This window comes from Syngnathus floridae, chromosome 3 (assembly GCF_059516105.1).
Source record: "Syngnathus floridae isolate MCC-2025c chromosome 3, RoL_Sflo_1.0, whole genome shotgun sequence".
NCBI classification, from domain to species: Eukaryota; Metazoa; Chordata; class Actinopteri; order Syngnathiformes; family Syngnathidae; genus Syngnathus; species Syngnathus floridae.
In genome coordinates, this window is record NC_142415.1 from 12,209,894 (window position 1) to 12,233,567 (window position 23,674).

The 23,674-nt window shown below is 39.7% G+C and overlaps 1 protein-coding gene and 1 long non-coding RNA gene across 4 annotated transcripts in view; both read left to right on the plus strand.

Annotated features, from left to right (window-relative positions):
• cpne7 (copine VII) overlaps positions 1-5,958 on the plus strand; it is a 28,108-nt gene extending 22,150 nt beyond the window's left edge. The window contains exons 15-18 of the mRNA XM_088371231.1: positions 155-206; positions 399-532; positions 1,093-1,329; positions 2,909-5,958. Of these exons, the coding sequence (XP_088227357.1) occupies positions 155-206; positions 399-532; positions 1,093-1,329; positions 2,909-3,061 (576 nt within the window). The 3' untranslated portion in view covers positions 3,062-5,958. The remainder of the gene's footprint in view (positions 1-154; positions 207-398; positions 533-1,092; positions 1,330-2,908) is intronic.
• Positions 5,959-7,535: 1,577 nt separating this feature from the next.
• Positions 7,536-21,186, plus strand: LOC148400572 (uncharacterized). 3 transcript variants are annotated; one of them, XR_015857564.1, is made up of 3 exons: positions 7,536-7,739; positions 8,564-8,664; positions 20,134-21,186. It is a non-coding gene; the product is annotated as an uncharacterized LOC148400572 (long non-coding RNA). The 3 variants fall into 3 exon arrangements; XR_015857562.1 differs by lacking the exon at positions 20,134-21,186 and adding an exon at positions 13,503-13,740 and having other exon boundaries at positions 7,537-7,739; XR_015857563.1 differs by lacking the exon at positions 20,134-21,186 and adding an exon at positions 11,534-12,795 and having other exon boundaries at positions 7,538-7,739.
• Positions 21,187-23,674: the final 2,488 nt, after the last annotated feature.

Below are 23,674 nucleotides of genomic sequence, written 5' to 3' on the forward strand. Positions count from 1 at the left end.
CCTTCTCTCAATTTATTGGTAGTAATTGTTCGTAGAAACTGCTCTCGAGATTGGTTCCATTCAAATACCTCTTTCATCTGCTGTAGAATGGACAAGGTTGTTATATTGTTCAAGAAATATGCAGTTATTTTCAATTTACTATATCTCTAAACAGGTGTCTCATGACTTTGCCATCAATTTCAATCCAGAAGATGATGAATGCGAAGGTAAGATTGAATAGCTTTATGCAAATAATGCTCCATTGCATATTGTCTGAATCAGTAGTTCTACATCCGGCAAAGACTTGTGCGTTTTGCCCTTCTGAATTTGTCATAAAAGAAAACCTTCCTATCTTTACCCAGCTGCATCTTTTCTCCTTATTGTTGACCGATGCTTGTGTTTTTGTTGTGTTTGATCAGAGATTCAAGGAGTGGTTGAGGCTTACCAGAACTGCCTCCCTAAAATCCAACTCTATGGCCCGACCAATGTTTCTCCCATCATTAACAGGATAGCCAAGCTGTCAGCTGGCGACGGCAACATTAAAGATGCCTCTGTGAGTGTCTCTCTGCATACAAATGGATGAAATACATGCAGCCTTTGTTATATTGCCTCCTGCTGGGTCCCTCAAGTGAACAGCCTGTGGTTTCACTCACTCTTTCTAGTACTGTAATCATGCCTAAAGGCAGAGATGAGAAAAAAAAAACTTTATAAATAAACGAGTATTGTTCTCTTATCTTGGACTGCTGTTACATACTAATGTCATATCGGTGGTGCATACCCTTTTATTGGCATTTTATATGCCACAAAAGGCCAATTATATGATTACTCTGCTTGTTAAACTCATTTTAGGCATCAGGATTCATCTCATTAATTACTCAAAGTCAATGCTTTTCATCATGTGGCCTTCAGGGCATGTTTTTTTTGCTTGCTGTTTTCAAACCAGATATTCAGATTACAGTCAGTTCTGTGGACAGAAAATCAATCTCTTTATTTTTTCGTTGACTCAATAGAACTTGGTTAAAAAGTGCTGTTAACAACTCAAAACCACATCCTGCCTGCTGTGTAATGAGTCTGAAGGCAACACTTAAATGAACATGCTCTATCTTCCAACAGCGATACCACATCCTGCTCATCCTCACTGATGGCGTGGTGACGGATATGGCGGACACACGCGAAGCCATCGTGCGAGCCTCCTACCAGCCTCTCTCCATAATCATCGTTGGGGTCGGCAACGCGGACTTCACAGACATGCAGATTTTGGATGGGGACGACGGTGTCCTGCGCTCCCCGAAGGGCGAGCCGGTCCTCAGGGACATCGTGCAATTTGTGCCCTTCCGGGACTTCAAAACGGTCAGTTACCTCCATCAAGAACAAAATGTTTCATCCACAGAAGTTAATCTGTTTGTCTATTTATTTGTGCAACTTATACAGTTTGTATATGGCATTTGATGAAAGTCAGGTTTTCTTCTTGTGGATATTTCAATATCTGAATTCTGTATCAAAAAGCACATCCACAACTTTACCACCCTCTAACTATTAACAAACTAAGGATTGACCCAACTAGTCAACACACCATCTTTACCACTCCGCATTGATGGTTGCTTGAATTCTATTATTTTTAAATTTTGAGGGTAGTGGAGAGAAACGCGAATTCACTGTTGGTTTGTTTTTCACCAATATTGATAGACTTTAAGCTAATTTGTGCCTTTTTAAAAACATACAGACTAGAAGAGTCAAAAGCATCCGAGTTATTAGTGGTGTAAAAAACACAGAGAGCACTGTCATTTGCAAGCCAAGCGAGTACCATTAGGGTGTGCGCCAACTGCTTCTCTTCACAGCCTTATCAAAAAGCATATTTTAATATCCTACTTGAGGTACATTTGGGCTATAAATATTATGTGTAGCCAGTCGTCACAGTAAAAGTGCAATTTACCGGAGGAGCGTTATCTAGCTTATTATCTTGAGTGACACACATGAACAATAAAAGCACTGTGTTCCAATATTCATGAGTAAATTTGACATTCTCAGCCATGTCCTATAACACAATATTTTACTCTCCAAAGAGCAATTGTCAAATAAGAACAGGTAAAGAGGCACATTTCTGTTGGTGTTTTACCCATTTTACTTACAGCCTTGTGTGGAAATCATCATTATTATTATTATTATTATTATTATGACTAACTTAAATACAACATTATTTTTGGAGCAATATAAAGTGTTCTCAAAAAGCTCCTCAACTGGTGTCACAAAAGATTTCAAACCCAAACTTGGAGTTTCCCCCCTTCAATATTGGCCAACCACCATGTCAGTATGTCAGCTTGGAAATGAGCCTTAAGAAAAACGAGCACTGCGCCGCTATAATTCATGGCTGCTCACATTGCCCTGAGCAGAAAACAAGTCGTTTGTTATTTGGATTTGGAGGTGTATCAGTTGTGACATCAGTTCCAGAATGTTTCTGACGCACAGATAAGAACTGTACAACCTTGCAGTGAGAAAAAAGGACCTCCAGTGCTAGTCCTGTGATTGACAGGTGATCCATGTGGGGTGTACTCCTCCACCCCACTCACCCAAAGTCAAGTGGGATAGGCTCCAGTTTCCCCACACCCTTCATCACGACAAGTAGTAAATAAAATGAATGGATGGATACAGATGGTGGCAGAAGACAAGGGTGGGGCTGGTGGGGGCTGAAGAATTGCATGGCACCGCAATGACATAAAAAATGGAGATTGCCTTTTCGATGAGCCTATCTATACTCTCAGCTGCGGGAAAGTCATGCGTGGGGCTTGTTGTCAGTCTATCAACGTCTGTGCTATGACTGACAGGTGAAATCCCTTTGGGCTGGAAACCCAAAAGAGTTTCCAGCTCAAGTTAAGGAGAGGAATAAATGAACTTAGAGTACCGCTAGTTCTCACCGCTGCTTGTATTACAGGCTTCACCGGCAGCCTTGGCCAAATGTGTCCTGGCAGAGGTGCCCAAGCAAGTTGTGGAGTACTACAGCCATAAGGCCATCCCCCCTATGAGTCCAGTGAGGGACTTGCCCACACCAATCCTCAGCCCGCTTGCCACCAGTCCGACAGAGTAAACAAGTCCTCAACCGCTTCCGTCCCTCAGACTGAGACAAAGAGAGGATGCCTGGCCCCTGGGAAAAGATGAGGAAAAACTCTTAATCATTTATTCCACTCCTACTTTCACCCTGCGAGTTCCGTTTTTCTGCTCGGTGTGGATTCAGCATATCTCTCTGGCTTTGCAATGGAACCATCCCAGCTGAATCGGCATCTGAAGGATTATATTTCTTTGCCATGGCTTTGTGCATGCCAGCCAATCTGTCAGCCATTAATCACAGACGGAGGACGGATCATCTTCGCCGCCCGTGAATTGCTTCCTCTTATTTTTCAGTAACATTTAATTTTCATTTCTTCCAGTATCATTGTTTAAAAATAAATTTCAAAGAGTAACACAAGCAATCAGGCTATAATACATTCATCACAAGGGCCTACGATGAAAGGCGAGACATTTTCCATTGTGGGCTTGCTACACTGACCATCAGTCATCACATATACGTACTTGAATGTGTTTGGCTTCATTCAAGGGCAGCAAGAAATTATTGATCGAACCTTCAGGAGGGTGACACGTTAAAATTTCCCACTCAATGCGGTTCACAAAGGTCATACTCACACAGACCAAACTCTTAATGTTTTATCATGGATTATCCATCATGGAATGCTGCAAGGTTCTGCTTGTCCTGTGGAGTATATGAAAAAAGGTAAGTTACTCTAAAATGCAAGATACTCCGCCGTCAGACAATCAAATGGCTGAGTGGCATCATGTATATAGTGGAAGATATTGAACTGAATATATTTAAAATGTCTGATGCCTTGCAAAACTGCAATAGCACCTCTCCTAATTGCTTGTTGAACATGAGATACATATGTCCCAAAACTTTTGTCCAGATAAGCACAGTGTTTACGACCTTTTGCGGTCAGCGCGGCACAACTTGTTGGTGTCTTAAATGTGGTTTGCTCAATAGGGATTATAGCTACTTCCCAGATGATTAGGATATTAACCATTACCGCCATAATCTCTGATTTGTCACGTGTCAGGATTATCATTGTCTACGTCTGAGAAACTGCTTCTTATCTACTGCCTTCAAGACGTGACAGGCTCAAGTTTTTGTAACTTTGTCAAGTGGCTAAAATATGAAGTGTTGTTTACATTCCTTCAACCTTTACATCTTTATTTTGTGCAACTGTTGTGTAAACTGTTTCAATAATCAGATTCATTGAAAGCACAGAAACAGAAACCCAAGTTGTAATATTATTATATTCAGAGTTGTGCCTATATGAATAGTTTATGTTTGAGATTCAGTGGATATAAAAAGTCTGCACACCCCTGTTCAAATGCTAGTGTTGTATATATATAAAAAAATAATGAAACCAAGATTAAATCACTTCAAAACATTTTTCCACCATCAACGTCACATATAACTTGCCCAAGTCAAATGGAATTAGAGGAGAAAAAAATCGGAAACTTTCTGATGGGGGAACTAAAACTAAAACAGGAGTCAGCACACACCTGCCATGATTTGAAGTGGCTCTTATAATAATAATATTAAATGAAAATAATTCATTAGGACCTCATTGTTTATATGGCAAAAAAAATTCATTTGAACAATGATGTGTAGATTTTTTTTATATGCATTGTACATTGGTAATTTTAGTTTAAAGCAGACATGCAATGATAAAGAACCTGTGAGCTGTCTGGGATTGAACCAGACACCCTCGTTACAAAATGACACTAATACCTCTTCCATGGTGTGCAAAAGGTCATGGATTTTTTTTTCAAAACATCTTAATCTTGTGTTTATATTTTTATTTAGTGTATTGCCTTCACCAAGTCTTTGCACTATTGCTTTGTATAACTGCTGAGTGTTTTCTTTTGCTTTGCTGGTGCATGCTTGCGCAAAAACATCAACTTGAAAATGACACCGTCACTGTGTTTACAGCTTCTTCTTACACACATACACACACGTTGGAGGAACAAACATAACCGTGACATTCATTTGTCCTCTGGATCTCCCAGCTTTCTCTCGATGCACATTATTGACTGGTGGATGCACAGCATGCACATAGACCAGCATGCCGTTGTTGGACTGTTTTGAACAAGCCACCTGTGGAGGACTGGCCTGTTACAGTGTGGATTGGACCTGTGGGCCCAGATTTGGACATGTATTAATGTAATGTGAAGGAAGACCCTGTTACTAAAAAAAAAAAGGAAAAAAAAGGCTTCACATGACTGGCTGGTACAAAAAAAGGGAATGAAAAACAACCCAGCTGGCGTAAACAGCAATTTCTCGAAAGAGCTTGCATTGACTTATCTCAGCATGTCAGCGCAATGCTGCTCTTGTGTAAAAAGGTTCATTCTGTGAGTTCTAATTTCCACCAGCGTGTCACTTGCAAAATGGTACTCAGAAAGGTGAAGCATATTGTAAAACATTTTATCTCAGTTTGCAGCTTGCCGCTCTCACAAATGTCTCGCGTCAAGTCAGTGGTGAGAGATTGTAAACATTCAGAAAATATTCAAGGGTTCTTTTCGGGCAAATTTGTCTAAATACTGTGGAAACTCTGCGATTGTAAAGTGTCCAAACACATTTTCAACCATTTTGATGCTTTTCTCATTTTCCCCACACCTACCTGCTTACTGCCCAGGACACGGTTTACAGTTCATATCACAAATATGCAACGCCACACATGGGTAAGAAACAACCCATGTATCATTAGTGGAGATCAGATTTCTTTAAAAAGGAAATAAAGGGATTTTATGCATGCTTACTTTGATTGTTAAACTGTGCTGTGCTGTCTTTTCCTTTAACTTGATGAATTGTGTGTGTGATTTGCAAGCCTGCATTTGCACAAATGATGTTCGTGTAGTTGACGCTCTTTGTCTTGCAGTTGTGTAAATAAAATTGAATGTATGAAAAGAGCAGTGTCTCATCATTCTGATGACAAATCGATACTTCATGTGTATTTGTTCACATCTGATACACTGAGGAGAAAAGACAATTTTAGTGATCCGCTGACAAATCACTGGAGTGCTGATGTGCTTGATGACATCCTTTTAGCTATCAGGTGCACATTGGCCCTGTGTGGCTTTGGGTGGTGATGATGATGTGAGCACTTACTGGATGGCACGAAGCGCTGTGCCTGGTTTTTAATTCCATCCGACAGTTCCTTTCATTTAACAGCTATTGTCGCCGGCGCTGAAAGACAGTTGTTTCCATGGCGACACCTACTTGTAGGGAGGTCTTTATTTTTGTCAGATCCAGGGACGCAAACACAAGGATGCGCCATAGAAAAAGTCCACTGAGTTCATTTAATCGCTGAGGTTGTCAGGGTGGCCACTAATTGTCCTGCAGAGACATAGATGAAGGCCATGATCGATTGAAACCTTCTTACCCTCAGCTTATGTGTTGTTGTTTTTTTTCACCTCAAAATGATTAATGGAGACAATTAAACAAAGCTTAATGACGGTTACTCTCAATAAAACCTCAAGCAGGTGCCCACTCAAGCTTGGGTAGTTATTGTGTAAATGCAGCTCCAAGCATTCACTCAAGATTTCGATTGGAATTCATACGGCACTGCTTAGCATAGATCCGAGATTTTTTTCTACACAGAAAAGTTGTGCATTGTGATTTCGCTAATGTCAAACATTATGTTATGAAAGCTCATAGTTTAGTGTCTTTCAATTCATCTGGTTTTTGTTCTGATGTAAAACTACAAGGGGGCGATGAATGAGAAGTGTGACCATAGGCACTTGGTCGCCTGACTAACGGGGAAATGACTAATAGGAGGCGGGGAGTGGAATATCTCAGCGGTAATTAGCTGTCTCCTCCTGCCCCCAAGAGAGCTTTGCACACCTTTGAAAGGCTTCCAGCGAGCTCCCCTGTTCTCTCACACATGATTTCTATCCCCCACTCTATGCAGGATCCCCGCTGCACTCAATATCACAAACAACTGTGTTATGAAATGAGTGTACTGTAATGCATGCGCAGGACATTACACATTTTGCTCACAGCCTATTTTGCTGCTGAAATTAATGTTCCTCCCAATTAAGACTGTTTACGTGAGCCACAAAATGAATGCAGTGCTTGACAGGAGACGAATATGTTGTCAGGAGTATAGAAGGTTTTTTTTCTAAGTACTTGCTCTTGCAAGCACCCTCCTCTTTTGTGTACCACTCATGATCTATCAAGTATTCTACTGAGTTTTTCTTATATAACGGCTTATACAGCTTCCTGAATGTTGCTAGTATTGATGATGAAATATTGGTAAACCAAATTCACAAATTGAATTAGTATTGTATTTAACTTGGTGCAACTCTCTTAGCAACAGAGATTGTTTTGGGGGGGGGGGGGGGGTCATGAATATTTATGTATGAATATCTATTCGCTGAATTGTGGTGTCCCTCAAGGCTCAATTTTAGGTCCAACTATCTTTAATCTATTGTCACGTCTCCTCCCCTCTCTCGCCCTGCAGGCCTTCTGACCCGCCCATCGCGGTACTCCTTGGAGGCACGCATCGCCCATGCGTAACAGCACACGCTAATCGGCACTGATCTCCACCACCTGTCCCGTGTTACCCGCTGATTAGGGCGTGTATATAGACAGTCAGTCCGGGTCCGTTTGCCTGCTTTGACACACGTATACCTGCTCCCTGTTTCTCCTATGTCGCTTGATTCCTGTTTGCCTGATCCACTGTGAAGAGGTACGCCTGGCTGGTTTGTCTACCTTGATGCACGTATGCCTGCCACTTGATTTGCTGACTCACTGTATAGCAAGATGCCTGGACTGTTTGGCCTGACCTTCTGCCTGTCCCTGACCACAAGCTTTCTTTGCCCCTGTTTGCCACCATGGCGCCCGCCTAGCTCGTACACCAGCTCTGCTGGCATTCCAACCCTCCTTGTCTCATTCTCCCTTTCCCTACTTAGAGCCTGTGTTGCATTTGGTTGTCTTGCCTTGCCCCAGTGACCTCTATGGTCTGCTACTAGGTTGTATTATCAAGAGACAAGTCTCAGGTTTTCTGATAGAAGTTACAAACAAATATAAACCGAAGAATTTCATAGTGATGCAACCTTTTATTATTATGGTCCACGCCTGTGGAAGAGCCTGGAACAGCCCTCTTGATGCTGAAATGAAGGCTGCAGCTAGTTCCCTATCTTCTTGTTAGAAAAGGTCACCACCATCTCCTTGGTTTTGTTGACGTGCAGCTGCAAACATGAGTTATCACGCCACTCAACAAACTCCTGGAGGGCTGGTCATTGAGGTCAGAGTCTGACAGCAGAAACAGGAGGACTGTCATCAGCATATTTCATCAGCTGGGTGGGGGGCTGTGTGGATCTACAGCAGTAACATGCTTTCTCTGGAACCTGTTGAATCCAGTATATAAGTCGTCCAGATAGGAAGAGGAGAGTTTAATGATGATGATGGAAACTGATTGTCCTGGTATCATTATTTTATTTATTTATTTTTTTACTTTTTAAACTGCATGGCGTTGTCCTCCAATCTGGTGTAAACCTAGTGTCATTTCAGAGAGCTGCGTGGCTACTACTACCACTGCATGACCTCAGTACGTGGATACATCAGGGTCTACAGTGAACACAAAAGCTTGTACATCTTCCTGACATCAAATGGTAACTATGTTCATCTTCTAAATACAAATCTGAATCTACAACGAGTCAATTTATGAGTCGTCTCTGATTCATATCAATCAAGTTTAGCGGTTTTCTGCTTGCACTGAAGAACTTAACTATATTGAGATTTCATTTACATGGTCTAAAAAAGAATATTTTTTTCCCTATGGTATTTCCCCCACAAAATGGCCAAGGGATCTTAGATTAAAATGTCAAGTCACATCAGTACCTGTCACTCTCAACCAACATGTTTTTATGAGCTGTCAGCAAGCACTCTGTTGCTTTAAAGGCTCAATCCACAGCACAAATATATTTTCCATCCTTCAACATGTCTGAGTCGACCAGTTCTTTATCTTGTCTGAGCATGCGCTAAAATTAATTCTGAAAAAATTGGGGCTTGACTGTAAGCGTGGGAGTTTGACCTATCTACTTAATACGCTGAATATGAAGTTCAGTGGAAAATCTTTCGGTTTTTGGTGGGGTGAAATGGCCACTGTGATCTTGACTCAAACATGGGGGGCGGGTTGATGGGACAAGTGCTCAACTAATAATGGCATCAGTGTAGGCAGCAATATGAATCTATGAAACATATTCAAATACAAGCAGCAGAATGGGAAGGTCTCTTCCTCTAACTCCTCACTTTTATGTATTTTCCTATAAAGCACCACTCTTTTCTAAATTACACAGCATTGTGGAACAAAGGCCTTTTCTACACTACATAAAGAAAATAATAATTTTGTGTAAAAGCCGTTGATAATGCTTTGTGGTGGATAGAGGATGCGGCTAATAGCAGTCTTCAGAGACTGCTGCAGAGCGATGATTAGCAAATTATGTGTTGAGTGGTTCCTCTGGGTTTGTGTGCATATGCTGATCACGAGTGTCGCTGTGTGCGTGTATATTGTGTTGAATGGATCAGTGAGCTTCTACTTTGGGCTTTCACGAGTGGGATGATGGATCGATTGTTGCTCTGTTAGATGAATTGGCCTTTAGCCATATGCTTTGACAAAATCATGTCTGTGTGCAGTTGATTAAAAATATCATATTGACTCACCTGGTGGGTTTCTTGATAACACAGATTTCATAACCTGGCTGTGTGACCTTAAGGAACAATTCGTTTCCAGCCACTTTGAGACATGCTTTATTTGAACAGGCACTCATGTCCAGGTTACTGCAAGAAGAAATTTACACAGGCAACATAATATAGTCGTCAAACGAAAAGAAAGGCGGCATTACAGTCTTAGTAAAAGCAAACTGTCAAGTTCTTTCAGGTCTCCAGTGGCTGGGTGCAGCTTGACTAGGAAATAAAACCAAGAGACGTCAAAGCAAATCAAAAAACTCAAATCAAGTCAGTCATTTAATTTGCTGTAAATAGAGAGCTGTATTTTTGATTTACAAAGTCTTTTAAAATGCTCAAGGATGTTTAGTGTTGACAAATGAAATACTGAAGGGGACAGCTTGCAAATATTTCTGCAGTGCAACTTTTTGCAGCCTTTTTCACACTTGCATGCGCATGTGTGAGCTTTATAATCCCAATCAATTTTGTGAGTCAGCTCCATAGTACAGGGGTCATAACTGCTTGTGTGGCGTCTAATCAGAAAATCACATCTGTTATGGACTGAAATGCTATGATGGGATGTGTAGCCCAAGATAAAGGGCAGCGTGCATCAACGGTGTTATTTGAAAAATATGTCACAGGCAAAGAACATATTAAATCTTCAAACTAAATCGGGGATGGATTCTAAAATATGTATTCTAATAAATGCAATCTTTGACAATAGCACATTTTTATGTGTAGTGCCTAAGAAATGCAATCGGTCGGTTTAATCGCTTGGTGCGAACTTTTGTTTGTCCAGTCCAGTTGGGTTTGGGTGCCTTACTCATGCAGCAAGACTGGTGACTTTGTTTGTTGAGAGAGTTTGTTAGTGAAATTTTTCCCATTAATCAGTTAATCACCCAAATCAATAGCGAAATCAATAAGTAAACAAAAAAAAAAAAACTAAAGAAAACAAAAGAGATGATGGAGTGACTTTTATCAATGAGTTGGATTTAAAGATACAAACCTTCATGTATCTTTGCCCATTGAAGGGAATGAAGTGATGGACTTGTTTACAACCTCCACTAACTCGTTGCTTGTGTCCTTGATGAATGGGCTTAATTTTCTTTGGTGCTTAGCTTTTAACTGGCCAAAATTGCCGACTAATGCCACACACTGGCGCTATGTGTGTATTATCTACAACCTACATCAGACCAGTGTTTCACGATCAGTTGTAGTAGTTTAGCATGTACAAAGCGCTTGAAATATTTATTTTTTATATCAGCCAAAATGCCAACAACGTCCAAGGAATAAATGATTAATAAATAAATTCAAGTCCACGTTGAATGTGACATTTGGATTTATAGATTTGTTTACTAATTTATTATTCCTTAGTCCACACTGTGTGGCAATCTCGACTCGGATTTATTTACTATGTTTGTGGGGCTGATTATTTGCGTATGTGCCACACGTGTTGGTCTGATATAAATGCGTCATCAGCAACTGACTGACAGACCTTCCATCAATATTGGTGCTGCACAATTGCGAGAATAACTCTGATTCATGAGAATCAATTGTTGTCTACTGGTCGGGTGTATGCCGGGGACATCTCGTATAATATGGGGAGGCAGCTTGCGTGATCAGCTCACACGGCCAGCTAATGGGCTTCTTTTTTCTCATAAGGTCACCTAGTGATTATAAAAACATGTATCTCAAGTCACCACTGGATGACCTATTTCCTGGCATCTAGTGATTGCCATACAGACAAGAGCAGGTCACAACAACAACAAAGATTTCATTGGTTGGTGGCCATTGATTACAGTTTCTCTTCTTCAGCTCTTGAACGTCCCCATCGACACCACCAGGAATGACCTCAGTATTAGGTCCGGTCTGAATTCCAAGCACCTCGCTCCCGAGACTTCACAGTTTGAAAGTTGCCATAACAGCCAAATCCTTTGCCCTAGTGTTAAGTGATGTACATTAATTGACTGAAACTATAGAGGCAATATCTCTGCAAACACATTGTCATCTATCATTTCATTTTTTTCCCTCTCTAGTGAGCAGAAAATAGCAAGAAAGACTTCCTCCTTTTTTAGCTCTACAGAAAATATATCTGGCAATTTTAAGTAAAATGCTCTGCAATTGGTGAGGTTTGATTGCGGGTATAATGTTTATACCCAATTCATCTCACTTTTAGTCAATAGTGATGTAGGCAATGCTACGAGAGTTTGAAAATCCCTCGTACTTAATGCTTGTTTAATTAACCTCTAGGGAATGATTTCCAGGTTGGGTTTCTAAATCAAACCTAAGCCGCCTTTGCCGTGTGCAAACAAATAGTGGCTAATAACCCCAAATTACTTGAGGATGAGCTGTGATTAATTCAGAAAGTCCCATTAGGATATTCATCATGCACTTGCTGTCACATTAAAAGCTTACCCATGTGTATGTGCTGGAATAAATGAATGCTTCCGTAGGAATGATAGCCCATTGTAAACCGATACCATTGTACCTGGTAGCACGTTTCCGAACTCTTCGCTGCTTTGCATGTATACCGAGAGCCCCAAAGGGAGAGACGAGGTCGGGGTAGCCATTTTAATTAAATATTCATCTCGGTGCTATGAGTCAACAAAAAAGTCTCACCCATGTAGAATTCTAATGTGCAATTACTGCTACTGCGTTAACTGCACAGAATGACTGGATCAACAATATGAAAGTTTATTGTTAGAGTGCACACACTGACGAACAAGCAGTTCTTGTTAGGTGACTGTAATCCCTCCATATCGGTTTTTCAACAGCTGCCAATGGCTGATATTGGTTCTCATCAGCACACTGTGTATGCAGTTTATTTAATGTGCTTATAAAGCTTATAAACTAAAGCTTTCAGCCAATCCAAAACATGGATAAGCAGTGTTTGCTTGTTTGGTCCAATAGGATAAAATATTGCACAGTAAAGTCGGTCTTCCCCAGGACATGACCCAATCCAAACAATTTGGGGAATAATTTAATCTAGCCATCCATTTTCATGTATCCTGTTGGTGTCAGTCAAACCACATCTTGAGACAGACAGTCACATTTATACTGTCACTAAGTGAGAGCTGATCCTACGCTGCCAGCACCAAAGTCAAGCGAGCCACTTGACATTCACACAAATTCACTTCTGTGTTCATCCGTCACAGTCGGGTTTGGTGCAGCTGGAAAGAAGAACAAAATTAGACTGCAAGAAAAGTCGAGTTCCACCACTATGGATGATTTGAGGTTGAGGCCGATTCCGATATATGGCAGAATAAAATGTGAGTGCAAATGTCCATCTGTATATGTGACCGACCAGTCCAGGGTGTAGTCCACCACTTGTCCAAAATCAACTGGGATGGACTCCAATACTTCTCCACTCTGAACAGGATAGGAAGTCATGAAAATGGATGAACGGATGAATAAAATTTATGAATCTAATTGGAGGACTACCACAGGATTCATTGACATTAACAATTGTGAACATTTCTTTACTGTCACTGTAACTGAGGAAGACAACAAATATCTCATCACTGCAAACGATCAGGACTGATAAGATGCTAAGATTGGTGAGGAAGACAACCATAGAACAATGTGTGGATGAATCTTTCTTACAATGGTACATCGTGACCAAACTGACAATGAACAAGAACAAGTCTTTTTCATACAACGCCTGTCTCCAATAAGACACATTTTTCTTTGTTTGTTTGTAGTCTATTGGCGCACTTGTTGGTTCTGTCCTTTATTTAATGACGTCTTCAACAATGCTTCAATCAATGCCATTGATTTTCCACAGTACGTGACGGGGCTTGGTTGAAAAACCAGCTCAATACCCCTTGGCCTGTCTCAGCCATGACAATTGTCTGGTTTCTGTCACAGCGTGCCAGATATGTTGTCTCTTTTGGAGGATGGACACGTAACCCTTCTGCAAGTGTCTGCTACATCCATTCTTTCTGCTGTCGAATCTCAAATGTTTGTTTTTTCTTGATTGTACTTACCATAATAGCATAACTGCAACTCATGCTGAACTTATGGTCACGATGACGATAAAACACTTGCTTTCTTACAAATTGTTTCTTCACATTGACTCTCAGTCACCCAGGTCTTTGTAATCAGCAAAGGTTGAAGTGACACAAAAGGACACTGCTTATTGAATTTGTTGTTGTTGCTTTTTCGCTTTCCAGAAACTTTCAAAAATGATGCTATTAGGATAACAATTTGCAAGAAGCTACGACTCTCGAGGCGTGATTCGGTTTCATCCCAGATGTGCTGTTTCATCCCATTAAATTAAACACAACCTTGCTTTATATCAAGAAGCATGAATCAACAAAATACTTAAACCAACCACAAGACTACTACTATAATTATTTTTGCTTTTTGATAAACAGAACCAAGAAGATGGTCACCAAGGTCCCCCAGAAATCCCAATTATTACCCGCGCCGAATTTCCCAGTATTATGCAAGTTTAGTTGTTACGATTCATGCATTTTTTATTCACAAACCTGGGGAAAAGGTTTCCAATAATCCACAAAAAATTCATATTAAAAGGCTACATTTTGGATTCATAAAAAAATTATTTACCAACTCTTGTACCTTGCTGTTGTTGGGTGAAATGATCAATTTACATTTGTTTCACTTCATTATACAACAACTGCCTGCAACTTCCCAGACATATTTTTAGTCATTCAAACTACTCCTGTTATGTAAAGTAGTGGTTATCATAGCTGGCAAGCTGAAAGATTGCTGCAATTACATGACACATAGGCTGCATGTGTGCTCATGCATGAGCAAGCATGTGCCCCCAAATACTGGGGTCATGGTCACATGAGCCAAACAATGACAGCTTTTTTTCAGCGATGTGCCTGGTGATTAATTAGGATGGAGGGCTCTATTTCAATACTGTCTAAAAATCTGTAGTTTCCCAAGTACAAGACCATGACCAGCATAAAAATACAGAAGCGTTAAGCATTCATCAAATAAGAGACAGATTTTAATATGTGATAGTTTACTACCCAAGGTTTGAGCATTAACACTGTAGTTAAATCTACCACTATGAAAATGTACTTAAAAATGATTCAATTTAAATTATTGCACAATAAAAGTTAAATAGTGCCTAAATACATGTTTGCTGAACTAATCAATTCTATTTCAATTGATTTGAATGGAAAAAAGTGCTTCACACAAATATTTCGGTTTGCAGAGTCTCTGAATAAATCGAGTAACACATTTTCTTCAAACCAACATTTTGCATTTTCTTTGAAACTACAGATGTAAACACAAAATGTTCAAGCAGTGATTTAATTAAAAATATAGGCAGAAATAATAACCAGTGTCATTAATTATGCATCTTTTCTTCTATTTAGTAATCAGCAGAGCATGTTTTTTGACCATGGTTTTCTTGAGTGCCTTGTGTTTTGTTTTTTACAAGCAGCTTGTTGGAGGCCAGGCATAAGTGACAAAACAGAAACCAAGAATAGAAAGTGGACATGAAGTCACAAAGTTCAGCAGCACAAACACACAACAACCTGTTATGAATAACAAAACGCAAAAGTTTGTCTTGTGAGCTTGAATTTGTATGCTGCTTCTGTAAGCATTGGGTGTAACGTGAGTACATTTGGAAACACAATAGCATACAGGTTTTAGCAATGTGGATGACAATGACTTCTTTGATTGAGAAGAGATGGAGATTTGTTTTTTGTTTTTTTGCATAGGGCTACGGCTACCATTTGTCTGTCAGTTCCTTCACTTCATTGTCCAAAAATAATAATCCGTGAAATCTTCGGGTGACAAAATACATTCTGCTGAATCATAAAGTGGCACACAAGAATGTTTGAAAACTTCATTTTGGTTCATCCTTCCTTGCATCAGCTTTGTGTTTCTCCAACATCAAGGCAGAGATGAAAAATGTCTCCCTTAGATTCTGTCAGTCAAACTCCCCCTGGCACAAACAAACTTCGGCCAACAGCCCACCTGATGTCTGTGTGTCTGACATTTATAAAAGTTTGATGCAGATATCATGTGAATAGATGGTGTCAAGATTATGCCAAATTCCAATCTTGGCTCGGGACACAGAGACCTGGAATAGAGCTAATGATTGACAGGATGAATAATGGAAAAGTTTAGTGGAAGGAGACCCAATCAATGTCACTATTAATCAAATTTGCTGTCATGCTTTGAAGTAAGCTGCACAGTGGTGATTTGAAGTACGAATGACCTGACATTTTTATGTTTTTGCGATTTTGCATTGCTGAATATACAATTTGTCACGACTAAGTGGAAAAGACTGTTTCTAACAGTGGTAATATTCAGTATATTTTTGCATCATGTATTCGCAGAGTATATTGAAACATACAGTACTTGTTTACTTCTTAGCTGAAAAAAGTCGCAGCTAAGGCTAATAATCACTTTGCACGGTGTAATTCTCCGTGATCATTGACACTTTTGTTTCCGCAAGTGCTAACAAAAGCCCAGCGGAATTGATTAACGATGTTGTTTTTGTGAGATCTCATCAGACTTGAGCAGAACTAAAGGTTAAGGATTACGGTCTATTGAATTTGAATAAATAGGTCAATGTTAGTCTCTGCTTCCATTTAATCCCTATATACAAAACCCTTCATCCACATTCTCATACAAACTGACACACATCTATGGTCACGTTGCACTTTTTTGTTACGTCTATTCCAAAGCGCTTTGGCAACTGTGCTGCCTGTCATGATATTTGCGTATCAAATCCAATAACACACGCAAGGCCACATACCTTTCACTCTATTTAATTCACAACGACATTCTGGGAATTTCTTTACTATAGAACGCACAAACTCCATTTTAATTTCTAGAATAAAGGCAAGAAGAAAATTCTCTACTTGCAAAGCGTTCGTTCTCCATGTGCTAATACAATATAAACTGTCTCCACGGAGTGGCTTAAAATTTAGCCCACACCGCAGCCTCCAAGAGCATCTGTTAATAAATGTCTTCCGTGTCTTTGGGAGCACTAAAAGTACGAATTATTTAACAAGTCTTAAGCAACATTTCCTATTGTGTGATCAGTTTAGTCGGACTTGGTGCAAAATGTTCTTCAAACAGTTTGGGGAACTTTATAGTCAATGATCAACTTGGATTTGTCCATTTTTTTTTTGTTACCATCAATTGGATAAAGAATAAAAATGCAATAAAGAAGAAGAAGATCACAATTCTTTTCAATTTTGTGAGAGCTGCACTTATCCTGTGACTCACAGAACTATTTGTTCTTCCAATGAGTCGCTATGTTTTTTGTGCATCACAGAGATAAAACATAGTTCTAACAGAAAAATGTTGGTAAGAAATAATTGGAATACTACAGCCAAATGAGCCCAGAATGAAAGCAACAAGTTTGGTAATGGAAAACATCAATAATAGAATGACTCTGTGTGTGCACGACGCAACAGCCGCCACAATGTCTGGTTTTAACTGATAAATTTAAAAACTGCAGTGTTTTGTAAGGTTTCGAGAAATCCATATTTTCTATTTTGCTCTGACACATTGAGGATGCAGCTAGTACGTGTTGAGTGAACAGGGCACCGATATGAATGGCAAACAAAAGGCTCAGACGAAGGATGAAATCCTGAGAGAATCTTTGACAAGCACCTGTTCCGCCGGATAAACAGCAGTGAACCCACAACAGGAAGCGGGGAAAGATTGGACAACCAAAGTATAGGTAGTGTATGTGAGTTTGTCTCACATACTTTGGTGGATTATAAAATAACTACAGCTAATAATCTAGGCTTAAACCGAAACTCAAATGTTTCACTTTTTTTCAAGTGATGACATCAATGGCAATACACACAAGAATAAACATTGTTAAATTGTTACTGTTCTCATGGTATGAATCAGGGGCAGCAGCGGGACTCATTTTCAGTTCCGGAGTTTCATGGATCAGATCAGTCCACTTTGAGTTCACGTTTTGATTATGTTATCTTATCTTTTTTATTTATACATGAAGGGAGAATAGACAGAGGAACGGAACAGATGATAGAAGCCCTTTTCAATGACTAGGACAGACGAAGAAAATATTATCAATAAGGATGAGGACGGAAAAGTCACTGACAAAGGACGGACTGACAAAATTTGGTAAAGTGCCCTTCTCTAGCTCTTTCTATACTATCAGGCATTATGGAAACAGTCATTTCTATCAAGAATTGAAATGATTTATCACAGTATGAGCCTCTCAGCAGGCTGAAAGACAAGATTCGTAATTTGTCTTTCTGATTAGGATAATTACTATGAATAAATAAATAAATAAAGTTAACCTGCTTTAATATGTTATGTTGGCACTGGCACAACCAGACTGTGATAAACTTGCCTATTCAAAGAAAGGCAAGACTGCAGAGGAAATTATTTTGGTGAATGGAGGGCTTTTGTCCCACTGATTTGAACACATCAACTCATTTTTAGTCACTGCATGTAACTCAGCATCCAGAGTCTGACGCACACCAGCATGACGTCAACAGATAAACATTTCTCGAAGCGATCATTAGGAACTGACAAAAGAAGAAGACCCTGGCTGTGAAAGAGGAGCAATCACAAAAGGAGACAAGGTTGCCAGCCTTGTGGGTTGAGCTGCTGGTTCTATTTTATTTTTGTATATTTTTCAGGGGGGATGGTGAAAACCCAAATCTTGTTGAAACAGTTCCGCAAACATTGCTTTTCCCTCTTGTCTGAACATAAAACAGACTACACACCGACCAGCCACAACACTACAACCACTTGCATAAACTAACAATACTCCATCCATCAAACGTCATAAAATCAGATGAATTAAATATTAAAAGAAAATTCTGCTGGGGTGACTCCTTACCTTTCGATTTTCTTCGACTTGCGGATTGCCAATTGCCAAATAATAAAGAACAATCAGCTCTCAGTATGGTGACATTCTATATCACTGACAATCATCATAATACATAGAATGTCTTTGGATTAATTCAATGTCCCACCCAATCTTCTGGGTCAAAATAATCAAGCCAACCCGGGGTAGAAATAAACCACCCAGTGAATGGGTTATGGAAAAACAACCCAGTATTGTTTATTTATTTATTTAATGTATTATTGTTGAAAACAAATGGAAAATTAAACTAACACCTTGAATCCCAAACATGACTAATATGTAATCATTTGAACTTAAAACAATTCTTGAGATCCTTTCCTGTCTTAATTGAGTTTGGAAAGGTTCTTATGCAAGACAGAAAATGTATACTCATTATTGGTATTTTTGGACTCATGAGGGAAGCAGAGGTATTGTGACATGCATATATTGTGTAACAATGTCAATATGGGATGCTTAAATTACCAAGGGTGTTTTTTTCTGCATTTTAACACACCAGATATATATCTTTGAGCTCATGCAGTGTTTAGTAAGACGGTTCCTTTGAAAAATCCCAAAGATACGCTACTGGAAATGGACTGAACTGGAATCAATGAACACCCACAGTGGTATTGTTGCTTCTTCTGGCATCCCACGAGGACATCATCTCTCATTCTCCAACACAAAAGGGTACCTTATGCCTGCATCTCCCATTTTCGTTCATTGGTCAGTCAGTCCATGGATTTTAGAAGGTTTGGAATATTATTTTTAACTGGGATTCATGTCATCTCTAAAGAAAATATTTAGATTTTAGTCGCTAACCCCATTTCAGGAGTGGGAGGGGGATTGGACTGCAGCTATTGCCTCTTCTCATTTATCTGTTTTAAACACATATCCTGTTCAAGGTCATGGGGAAACTTGATCTTGCCCCAACTGATTGGGCAAATGCGAGACTGCACCTCGGACTAGTCTCCAATCAATTACAGAGCACATTCACATTTAGACACATTACAGTCTATGGGTGGGAATGAACTGTGTGTACCATTGCACCCTCACTAATACTTGTCTGTGTATTTCTGTTCAATTTTTGTCCATTTTTCATTTGTAGTTGTGTGTTTTGGTCATCTCATCCAGCTTAATGTCACCCTTGTGCCTCACCTCATCTTTGTTCTCTCAAGATTCCCAGAATTGCCTTAACTAATCCATCATGCCATATACGCTGGAAGGCACCCAGGTCTGATTTCCTGGCTTAAGTGGCCTCTTCATTTGTTCTTTAGCTGTGTCTGCCCTCAGTTTCTAGGGACACTAAGCTCCATGCCCGGCCATGTTTCCTTCCCCATCAATTCTTGGGTCCATTCTTTGTTGAACACCTGGTGAGTGTTAGCATCTGGCCCTGGATTCTGGCTGGCCACCATAGGTTGTTTTTTTTGAGCAAGTACTAATATCCAGAAGGAGTATTTTTTCTATCTCAGTTTGTCTGTCTAATAGTGGCATGGATCACTAAAAGTTCCATATAAATAGTTTTTCTTGTATTTCACTTGTTTGAATGGTTTACGCCTCAACAACTATTTTCCATCTAAAAACTCCACAGGAATGCCTTTACTTCAAATTGCAAGGTGAGCACAGATGGGTGTAAAGACACAGAAGATGCAGAAGGGCTGTTTCATCTGAGTTGGCAGAGGCCTGTTATCAGCGAGACAACCTGTCAGCTTTTCATCAATCGTCCATCAAACCTTGCCGTCTAACAATCTTTCCTAAACATCATCCATCAAGCCGCGCTGGCTGAATTAGATACGTTGCTACCCACACAAACACTTGCTCACTCACAAGCACACACACACAAAAATACAAATGAAATCAATGGCTACCTTCCTCCACATCGGAAGCTCTGCACACAGTAGGAGGCCTGTGGAGGAGTCCGCCCACTCACAGGATATTCAATTGCAAACATGGACAAATACATAAGCTCTGTCTCTCAATTTTTTCTGTGGTCGCCTGGGATCTACTATATTTACTCATGCAAAACCCACTTGTGTACACACCTACATGTATCCTGCCAACACAAAACGCGCGAAAAGTGATCTCTCAGTGTCCAGTGAAAAAACAAACAGGTTTTCAACACAGCAAAAAGTGTGGATTCATGAATGGATTAAGGCGCTTATCCACCGTACTCTATTTGGGTGCCGCAGGACTGACGGCAGCACGGCACAGGCTTGGTGCTTGTTGCTAAGCGACCAACAGGAAGTAGCCTGTTGCCCTTTCCCACTGGTTTAGATGTAATGCAGGCCACAAATAAGCAATATGTTTTTGTCATATGGAAAGCCCTGGCTTGGAGAAGGAGGAGACAAGCAGAGTTCAGATGAAGATTTTATAGTTTGTATACTATGCCAGGTCACACTGGGCAAAAATACATGGGATATTAAACTTCACATCTCTGAATCCTTACAAGAACTCGATGCTTGCTGCTGAACTCACCATCCAGGCATTTAGTTCAGTAATTATTGTACTAGACGCTTATCCTGGACTGTGACATGACTGTGCCGGACAACCATACTAAAATGTTTTCAGATACAGTACATTATTGTGTTTCACATTTATTTATTTATAGGTGAAATATTTATTATATTCCAAGAGGAAGAGGAAAAAAAACAACTGTGCCTCAATTTATCTAATATTGCTCTTTCTTTTTTTGCACACAATGCACAAGAGTGTTTTAAAAGGCTGAAGAGAGTTTGTGTACAAAAATGAATCGCTTAAAAGCAAAAACTGTTGAGAAACTGTTATTTCTGGATAAATAGCTCTCCTGTTTTTTATCACATTGTCCAAGTTACACAAGCATATTCAGTGCCTTCTTCCAGCTTTAACTGTCCTCACAGCTCAAAATGACATTTTCCAAAAGTGATAGAAAATAATAAACAAACTGCCATAGCATATGATCGAACCATTTTGTTGTTGTCATTCCCAAGGGCCAAAACAGATTCACCCCATAACACTGGATGAGGTTAAGCCTGTGATTGTAGACCTGGCCATTAGGTGTGTACATGAATCTTACAAAAGTTTGAGGATCCAAAGGGTAATGGGATCAAACTTGCTAAAATAACATTAGGACACTATAAAGTTGACTCTAAATGTTTCCCTAAGATGTGATGTTTTCAGATGAGTGCTTCAGCACAACTTTAGGGAAGATACAGTACAGTAGCAGCGGATCATTGATGCTTCCGCGGCCTTTCATAACATGAAAAAAGAGGACCAGGGAGAGGATGAAAAAATAGAATATTAATCCCAGAGCAAGAGTCCAACAGCCTAATACCTACTGTATGCTTCATGTTGGACAGTGAGGAAGTAATATATCAAAAAGCAGGCAGCTGTCAGTTCTCCCAAAGGAATCCTGGTAGTAAGGCAGTGCCTAAGGGCTTTATCAGAATGCATACATTTTTTTCTTATGTGGTTCACATACTATAGCAGCTGCTGTGCTCTACTTAAGGCACAGTGGTTTTTCAAGATTGGCTTCCTTTATTTAACATGCCAGCAAAAATTTGAGATACGAGGGCTGTATGGTGGCCAACTCTACTCAACTCTCTTCACAACAAGCCACAGTTGGGCAGATCGTGAACAAATCTTCAAGAGAGAGGCTTCAAGCTGTTAAATGGCACTCCCGGTTGAACTTTACGTTCAAAATGAACATAAAAGAAAGAACTACAAATTGTGTATTTGAAACACCCACATAACTTCAGTCTGCTAGTTTAATGCTTTTGTAACATACAACGGATATTTAAACACACATGATGCAGCAACACATGTAAACAGGCAATATAATAATACACATAGGCATATATTATTTACCTACTGCCAAACATGACTAATATTGCAATGACTAAGTCACTTACACTATTTGGGAAAGTCAGTACGTCGTATAGTATTATACTGCCGCCTGTGGGTAGTAGCCAAGTCACACACACCAGAGGGAGCTCCAATGAATTGATCATAATGCACAGACAGTTTCAAACTTCTATTTAATTCTGTTAGTAGGATATGTTTTTTTTATGTACAATATTATGGAGTACTATTTGTCTAATTAAAAAAACACTGCTATTTTTTGAGAAGTAGGAACAGATTTCCATTCATTTCACTTACTGTAAATGTCAGCGTCAGTCAAAATGCAAACAAATAAAAACGAGTCATTCCGACATTCCAGAATGCCTTATTAATATGGATGTAAACCAGTTTCCAATGTTATCATGAATCCAGTAAGCATTGAATCCTGTATATTTCATATAAATTGCCACACTGACATGTAGGGTTGCATGTTTTTATCTGTAGATGTGATCAATTCCTGGTTATATTACCATGCCTGAGGGTGCAGGGAATTGGCTCACAGTGTTCAGAGGTAAGCCGGTATATATCGTCTTTAATCACCTGGCTGTCACAAACTGCCAAACAGATTGGTTGGTGAGAGACCATCTTTCCCGCTCCTCCTTTTTGCTGTGCCACATTTTGGAGGTGAGCAGCTGGCGGCAACCATTTACAGCAAATGTAAAAATTTACACCCCCCCCTGTATCAAATGTCAAGTTTTTGTAAATTAATGGGACCTGTAAACTGTACAACTCAAATGAATTAAGCCAAATGTTTTAGAAATGGGGAATAAAACATAAATAACTTTAAATATCTACTGGTGCACAAAAGCATGTTGTGTGACACAAGCCTGATTGATGATGCGTGATTGTAGAACTTTGACATGATTGGTTAGAAAATGTCAGGCCTGCTCGAATGTTGTACAGCATACATACATTTTCTATATGCTCGTTTTAGCAATGATTTATTGTTGACTGACTCACTGTTATTGTTGGATGGCTAAATTGTGATAAATCACCTCACAGTGTCATGTGCCTGTAGCTCAAATTAAGCGGTTACAAAAGAACGGACAAACTTAACGGTGACCTTGATATTCTGATGTTCTATATTTTTATGCCAAAAAATTGAGCAAAAAGGACTAATTAAGTGGATTTTATACAAATATCTAAAGAGAGAGCGAGAGAGGGACTCAGCAAGGCACACAGTAGAAAATGATTTTTTTTTTAATATTTCCTTTGCAGTCCTTGTCAGAGAAGAGCAAGTTGTGCTATGAAAAAAA